This window comes from Ciona intestinalis, chromosome 1 (assembly GCF_000224145.3).
Source record: "Ciona intestinalis chromosome 1, KH, whole genome shotgun sequence".
Taxonomy (NCBI): Eukaryota; Metazoa; Chordata; class Ascidiacea; order Phlebobranchia; family Cionidae; genus Ciona; species Ciona intestinalis.
The window spans coordinates 3,161,281-3,169,910 of NC_020166.2; the positions used below are offsets into that span (position 1 = coordinate 3,161,281).

An 8,630-nucleotide genomic window follows, 5' to 3' on the forward strand; every position below is an offset into this window, starting at 1 on the left:
CTAAGGATCCCAATTACCCACAAAGTAACATACTTGGTAACTCGTAAGCTGGCGCGAGGTGCACACCCGTGTTATAACGACTGTCGTTTTCCGGCCACGCGAGGATAAAGTAAGTTACACTCATTCACTCATTCACTCGTTTTTCTTCCAGCTGCCTGACCATTCAAAGCGCGCTGGTTCAAATCTCGTGGTCGAATGAAGTAACAACATGTCAGTACTTTTTCCGACTTGAAGACACTCGTGGTATAGCTGGTAAAACTTTGTTATTCCATGGGCCTCGTGTACAAGTTGGCGTTTCAAGGTAACTGCGTAAAATCGCCATTCATCAGCAATATAGCGTATTGTTGTTCTTATGTATTACACAGATATATTTCGAGCTCAAGTTATCGGCCATACGTAAAAAATAAATAAGAAAAATAAAGTAGTTACCCTCAAAGTAACATACATGGTAATTCGAGGTATTTAAAACAAAACAAACGTGTTATAACGACTGTCGTTGCCCCGCCACACGAGGATAATAAGTTTTACATTTATTTAACGAAAATATAGTACACGGAAAATTAGACAGTTTTTAAAACAAACACTCGTATTTGTGTGTAAGCATCTGTATATAATTGAATTATGTTGAAATAAAGTTATTAATATAGTACTGTGGGGTAAGATGGTTCACTTTTAGATTAACATATAATATCCAAATATTCCGATCGTGTTTTAATTTAAACAATTAAAAACGGTCTATGTAAGTCGTCAGTACACGGCTTTATATTTCTTTAAATATTCTGGAAAAATAGAATGAAAAGGTGTCCCATCTCCCCCCACCCCACTATATCCTGATATAATGTTCCGTTCTAAAGTAGGGACTAGAATTGTTAAAATTAATGCGATTTCCAGCGCTCTATATACACTTAATATTAACACTTCTATGTTCTATCCACCTTTAAGGGGAAAAGTGCGATCCGAATACGAATATGCAACAGGCAGCACGAGGTACAGCGGCAGTGAACTAGACATCGCTGTCGGTATCGCCCGCATTGCAAAAGGTGCATTTTAAGACATTGTTAAATTAGCTACTTTGGTTAAACCCTTTTTCTGTGCAGCCTTTTTCAACCTGACCTATATAGTATTTATCATGGCTTTTTATATTTTATGATTTATAATCTTTATAATTTCGAGCCCCAAGCATGCTATAACCGTAATAATTTAAATTGGTTTGGCAAAAGTGGCGAAAAAGAATCTCTAAAAAATATAACAAAATATACCCATTTTGTTTGTTAATATTTCGGAAACAAATTTTTGGGTCGTCTAATTTTGCTGAATGGTTTATAATGATTATCTTTATACTGCAGTAGGATTGTAGCTATACGATTTTCACGTTATACCAAGTGGCCACTTATGGGTTGTCTAAATTTCCAATACAAAAAAAAAACACTTACAAAGTTCCATACGTGATAACTCGTGCAGAAGGTGTATGAAACAGAACACCCGTGTTATAACGGCTATCCTTTACCGCCGCGTGAGAATAAATTAAGTTAAATTCATTCGTTTTTGGTATTTAGGTGGCCAGGTACTTGTAAATACAACAGCGTGGACTGAGGTACAACGCCCCCAGCTAACCCCTTGTGTGCACAATGATACGGGAAGACATAAAGTCGAAGCCAGTGATAAAAGGCTTCGTTTAATTGAGGTTAGTCACCTTAACACCTACCTGTCTACCCCGTGGCACGGTCGTTAATTGTTATTCTAAGTGACAAGATAACATTCGCCGACGTTTTGTGCCGTTGTTGCTGACTGTTGTGCAGTGTCGTGTATTAAACAATTCATAACTTTGGTGGCTCGTGAGCTTGTGAGTTCTGCAACCCAGAGTTTACGGGTCTGGGCTCGGTGCTGCTACAATTATGGGCGTATGTGTCTTTGGGCAAGACACCTATAACAGCAGTTTCTTCAACCCCGTGGTCCGTTATGAGTTGTCTAAAATAATGAACCATAGATAACAAAAAAAATATTAAAAAATCCTTGAAACCATATTTACCCACATATAGTTATATAATTGGTAACTCGTAAGCGGGCACGAAGTTTATAAAACAGAACACCCGTGTTAGAACGACTGCAGTTGCCCCGTCATGCGAGGTTAAATAAATGCGTTATTCCATCCAGCTTGATTTATTGCAAGTTTTAATTGTTTTTTCTTTCAGTTGTTACCTGCTGCACTCGCTGAAAGATCAAAGCACTTCGGTACGTCATGTAGTAATTGCGGAGATCGTATACGACCCGACCAAGGATATATTAAAGTAAGTTGAAGAGATTAATCTTCTGATGGAATCAAGGGTCCTTATATGTAAAGGCAAATATTGATTTTTTAAATCTGTAAATCAAGATATTTGCCTTTTTCGTAGTTACGCTAAAACACATGTAATTTTGTGGGTAATGATTTTTTTGTCTTCATTATGGCTGATTTGGACAACCCATTAGTGGCCAATAGGTTAAAGCAATTGCGGTTAAGTGTCTTGCCCTAGGACACATACGCCCACAATGGTAACAGCGAGTAACTGCTAAGTTAAAAGGCGGGCGCGCCATCGCCAGAATTACCAGCAAATCCGACGCTATTTTTTATTTAAGTTTGCTTATCTTACAATTGATTGAAATCTATAGTAGGATGGGGGAAGATGGGACAACTTTGGCGTATAATATCCAAATATCCTGATCGTGTTTTAAACAATTAACAACGGTCTATGGAAGTCCTGAGCATATAGTTATATAATTCTTTGAAAGATCCTTTTTTACTACCACATTGGACGAGAAAATAGAGTTAAAACGTGTCCCAACTTCCCCTACCCTACTATATATAATGCATTTCTTGTGCAGGCTTTAGGGAGACATTGGCATTTGAAGCATTTTCGGTAAGTGCACATAATGTAAATCCTAATCGGGTTTATCTTTTGACTTGTGTTATTACGACAGATGCTACCACTGCAACGTACCGCTTATGGACTCATATATTGTGAAAGACGGAATGCCGTATTGTCTGGGTACGTGTCAATCTAGCTTTACATATAGTACTGTGGGGTAAAATGGATACCATTAGTACGTAACATTCATATTCGGCCTATTGTGTTTTAAGCAATTACCAACCATATTTAGTCGGGAGCATACGGTTATATATAGTAGGAAGGGGGAAGATGGGACACCTCTTAATTCTATTTTCTCGTCCTATTTGGTAGTAAACAAAGAAAAATCAAAAAAATATAAAACCGTATCCTTACGACTCCCATAGACCGTTGTTGATTGTTTAAAACACGATCAGGATATTTCGATTTTATGTGCTAAAGGTGTCCCATCTTCCCCACCCTACTATATTTCTTCAAATGTTTCTAATTTATAAAAGAGGATGTAAACACGCAACATATTATACAACATATATCTTAACCTACTGTATAACACTTAACCTCTTCATGACATGCTGATACCACCTTATACAAGGCATAATATATTTCCCCACAAATAATCTTAAAAACGTTGGGTTGACCATAATAAATTCTCCCCAAGCGGACAAAACGTTACTTTTTGGTAATTTTTTGACAACTTTAATTTCAGAAGATCAATTCCTAAACAAAAGATGTGGTTTTAGCTTATTCTTACATATGCTCATAGTTTTACTCGTATATTAAATAACGCAGACGACTTCTTCACATTACATGCGCGTACATGCCACGGGTGTGATACTATTATAACTGGCTCGTATATTGAAGCTATGTCAAACTATTGGCATCCTGATTGTTTCGTGTGTCAGGTATGTATATTAGCCATTATTATTGTGATATTATAATCATATCTTTATATGTAAAACTATTCAACATGGTTGTATTATAATAATCGTCATAATATACAGGAGGGTAGGGGAAGACTAGCATATTTAGCTCTTTATATCCAAATATCCTGATTGTGTTTTAAACAATTAACAACACTATTCCATTCTATTTCCTCGTTCCATCTGGTAGTAAACAAAGATCATTCAAAGCATTATAAAACCATATCCTCACGACTCCCATAGACAGTTGTTAATTTTATTAAAACACGATCAGGGTATTTGGATGTCATGTGCTAAAGGTGTCCCATCCTCGACCCCCCCTCCCTACTGTATCTTTGTTGCTTAACTCTTAATGTCTTATTAGAAATGTCGACGCCCCCCGGAGGGAAACGAAAATATCTACGAGTTGAACGCTCTGCCATTTTGTTTAAAGGTGTGTAGGTTTGTCTCTATTTTGTTTGCATCTTGTATTGTAAATTTTTGTGTTTTTAGTGTTACCACGAAGTGGCATCATCAGTGAACAACGGTCGAAGCAAGTCGCAAAACAAAGTCTTACGAAGCACCGAGATCACGAAACACCACACAGTGGTCAAATCCTAAATTTTCCATCACCGGCAGGTGGAGCGCGCGAGTTGTAGACCACGGTGAAGGTGTTTTGTACGAGAATAATATTTTTACCCTGCGAAAATTATGCTAAGCTTTAACTCAAACATATCTCAGGTTTACAAATAGAGCAGCATCTTCAAAGCCATTTTTACCTTAAACTCGCTATCCCACTTCGTCCCAGCCATGTTTTATTTGTGTAAGGGATTTAAATTCACGGTTCTTGACTATGTTTTGTCTCCGAACCTACAGCACAGGAATATTACTATTGTTCGGTTAAGGCGTATAAAAACAAACCTTTTTTCCAAGTTTCTAAGGATCTAAATAAAACCCAAACTGTGAAAAATATTAAATTTTTAAACTTTAAATAACAAGTGTTCCGAATTTTACAAATTTTTACCATATTTTCTAAATTTTTCTCGCACAGTGGTCATTTTTCGCACAATATTTATTTATATTCATATACATTATATCTTCATAATCCGTCTATTTCTGTATTTTTCTTTTTAGTGACGTCATCTACACAGTTTTTTCATTAATATCTTGCAAGTTTCGTTAAACTGAGATTTCTAAACCAGACCTCGACTATTACACCCGTTTTATCATGATTATAAACTGTGAGATTATCCGCACTGTGTACCTTCCTATATGCTCAAGTCATTCCTCATTCACCATTTTTATACCTTCATAGTATAACGTGGGGTAAGATGGGTACCATTGGCACATAATATCCTAATCGTGTATTTAACAGCTAACAACGCTCTTTTAAGAATCGTAAGGCTGCGGTTGCATAACTCTGTAAATATTCTTTACAACCAAATTGGAGGATAAAAAATTATGCACACATGTACCATCTTTCCCCAACTTACTATATTGGCGAACATTTTATTAGTTGTCCCGTGTCAAAATTTATGTTTTATTTTCGAAACCGTCAATACGAAAAAATTGGAAGTCGATGTCAATATTTTTTAGTTTTTTTTAAAAACGCCTCGCAGATTAATCGCAATTGAGGTAGGTACACGTCCAAATGCTAGACATTTTTGCAAGCGAAATGCATTATTAAATTTCCCCAGCCAAACAATAACGGTTGATCGTTTTACAAATGCATCTGAAAGCAAGGTATGTGTTCCTTGAATTGGCCGAAAGGATCGGCGCAGTTTGAGATATTGGATACATCTTCAAGTGAGAGAGCGGCTTCAAAAAATCGAATTGTTTTATGTGTCAAAGCGGGTAACGAGGCGAGTAAAACAGACTTCCCATTATGCCCGAAATACTGTTGCCTGCGGTAGTGAGTAAAGCACAAAGCGCAGGCTCAGTGACCGTGAAGTGAAGGTATAATGACATTTCAATTGCGCCGCCCCAAAACCAATGGGAAAACGGTGTCGCAATTTGCATGCTTACTTTTTTGCGTATCATAGCGTAACGGGGAAGTTTTATACAATTACGAAATCACGGCGCATTACGTAATACAACATCACGATAGCAATTGGTTTCTGGCTCATTACCAAAGGAAGTCTTGATATTGTTTTAAACATTGTGCAGTGTATATACAGTACAAACCACAAAGGGAACGCGGAATATTCTGTTACGACAAACCGAACCTGGCGGTTTTGCAGGAAAATTGGTCACGGGTTTATGGGTTTTACGAGTTTTAAGCTGCCTGGTATTTTGACTTGTGTTTTACACGGCGTGTCTGAAAATTTTAATCACATAAACCTGTTCTGTTGGACTTTGCTGACGCAGAATTGCCGCAAATAAACTGTAGTCTTATCTGATGGTACTGCGACCCATACGACCCCCCAAGCACTGATTTTGCTTGATGCTACGAAATTACAGTCTGTCGTTTCAAACAGGCAATGATGACACCTTTGGGGTGACAGGGGCTTAGGTAACCTTTAGTTAAGTACAGTTTGTTTACTGCCAAATTCACACAATTGGGATACTGACGTCATACAAGATCTAAACGTAAGGCAGGACAAAAGGACAAAGATTATAGAAAATGCATTGCAACTTAGACCGTTCATCTACGTTGCGCAGTACCAACGGTATTAGCTGCAACAGGAGAGCGCTAAAACTAGTTTTATGCGGCAGAGCGACCGAGAGAGAACAAAGGCCCCCTGTTCGCGAGGGCTAATCGCCACTATGTATTCTGTCTCGTCTACTTTCCGGAAGGCTAAAATTTTTGGCATATTTCTTACGATTATAAGTCGCACCCATTTGAACTTGACAGTGCTATGTTCTGTTGGCTTCTTGCATATTTACCGATTGCAAAATAGGAAACCAAGACACCACGCGTCCAATATACATTGGTTCCGTCTCACGGGAAAATAACATTTTTATAGACGGCCTGCAATCTTGGTATTTTCCGGTTCGTTTCTCAGAGCGCCAGGTTTTTGGAATATCGTCTCGTCTTTTCACTCACAAACGGTCATTACCTCTTTATTCTTCAATGCGTCAGTATCCCATTACACAACTGTGCCAAGATTTGAAACGATTACAGCCTGGAACCAGGAAATTACTTTCAAAAACCGAGAAAAATCGGAAGTCATGCACTACAAATGACACCGACTGCCAATTGTACTGTACATGGCACATGCCCTATTCTCCCATTATGACGTCATAAACTTAATGTAAAACACTGGAATTGGTCATTGCGTAATGGAAATTCGTAAAGGAGAAAACTGGAACTATTTTGCGCTATTCCTGGAGGTTTGTTAATGACAGAGACAGTGTGTTTATAATGGTTGCCCAATCCAAACAAAAACTTATAGGCCACCAAGAATTATATACACGCTTCTCGAGCGAGTGAGGTCAAATGGGCCCGTAGTCAATATATGTCTTCGGTAATAGAACTTGACTTATGTTCGGTTCGTTAGTTTCAAAGCTTGTTGTCGAGACAGAAAGGACTTCCACGTTTCGACTGACAGCCAGAATCAAATATACATCTCGTTAGGTTTAATTAGGAATTGAAATGTGTGCTGACGTATCTACGCCACAACTTGGCTGCTGGTATGTTATGTCGTTGGCTCTAATACCCAGCATAAATCCCCATATGGGTTAAAAGCTCAATTAAATACTGATAGACCAGCCGAAAGTGTCGGTTACGTGCCTTTGGCATGCAGTGCTGAAAGGTCCCACAGAAATAGCAATGATGCACAGTGACAAATGTAGCGTTGTTAGGTAATGCCGAATGGACCGAAGTGAAAAGACGGACAGGCTGAACGGCGTTTCGCTGGTTTCCTGAGTGGCCGAGGCAATATCGTTGCTTTTAGATCGATTATTTGGTAAACAGTTGCAAAAGATGAACTGCGAGAGAGCCAAGAAGAGACGCAGCTTCTTCCCGTTGTGTTTTGCCCGCAGCAGATAAGCGCTTGCTAATCAACGCTTAACGCACTCGTCTGTTTTAAGTTGTCCGTGAATGCCAAGTTAAAATAGTTAGCGTTATAGCTATACGGTAAAATTAGTATGAGATAAATTTATAGGCACTATTTTGAATCGTTTTGCTTTTATGACAGATAGCCTCTAGCGTTTGTTTAGCAACGTTGGCACCGGGCCAATTTTTGTTCGGGCTCTAGTTCGCCTCGAAACAGACACGGCTTTCCGAATGACGTAACAGCACACCCGGCACGACCCGCTTTTTTTCCCGGGCACTTTGGTTATCGCCATTGTGTGAAGTCTGATTCACGCCTTGCAGAAAACGGTGGCACGATTAATACGGTCAATTTGGTGTCTCGTAAGGCAAGTACGAAACCTGTATGTTTATTGTACAGATGGACGAACTTGAAAGTTAACGTTGTTTAGTGCAGCCAGGGATATATGCTTTAGTTTAAGTGATAGAAAAATAATATACGCCTGTGGTAAGCAGTCTTAGTGATCGGTCGGTATGGAATTTTTGCGGGAGGGGATCGTTTTTTATATTTAACTTAAACGTCGTCGCGGATTGAACTTGACCGATCGCTGTTTCTTCGTTTCGTATGATGTAGAACGTGGGTAGACCTCAGCGTATTTTCGTGGGTTATAGTACTGCGGGATAAGATAGCACACAATATCCTATGATTTATCGTCGTGTTTTTAACAACTAAAACCAACGCTATTTTTGAGTCGTGGGGATGCGGTTATATTATAGTCTGTGAAAATTCTCTATTTTATATCAAATAGACGAAAAAAATATGAAGACAATCTTTTTGCAACTTGTTATATATATACACATTTGTGGATTGGA

At 38.5% G+C, this 8,630-nt stretch overlaps 1 protein-coding gene across 1 annotated transcript in view; it reads left to right on the top strand.

The window, feature by feature from the left end:
- The window catches only part of LOC100186409, a 9,448-nt gene extending 3,959 nt beyond the window's left edge, over positions 1 to 5,489 (top strand). Inside the window, exons 5-13 of the mRNA XM_009863900.3 lie at positions 152 to 301; positions 943 to 1,040; positions 1,557 to 1,684; positions 2,193 to 2,288; positions 2,863 to 2,897; positions 2,959 to 3,026; positions 3,675 to 3,787; positions 4,170 to 4,238; positions 4,298 to 5,489. Coding sequence (XP_009862202.1) covers positions 152 to 301; positions 943 to 1,040; positions 1,557 to 1,684; positions 2,193 to 2,288; positions 2,863 to 2,897; positions 2,959 to 3,026; positions 3,675 to 3,787; positions 4,170 to 4,238; positions 4,298 to 4,405 — 865 coding nt within the window. The 3' untranslated portion in view covers positions 4,406 to 5,489. The remainder of the gene's footprint in view (positions 1 to 151; positions 302 to 942; positions 1,041 to 1,556; positions 1,685 to 2,192; positions 2,289 to 2,862; positions 2,898 to 2,958; positions 3,027 to 3,674; positions 3,788 to 4,169; positions 4,239 to 4,297) is intronic.
- Positions 5,490 to 8,630: the final 3,141 nt, after the last annotated feature.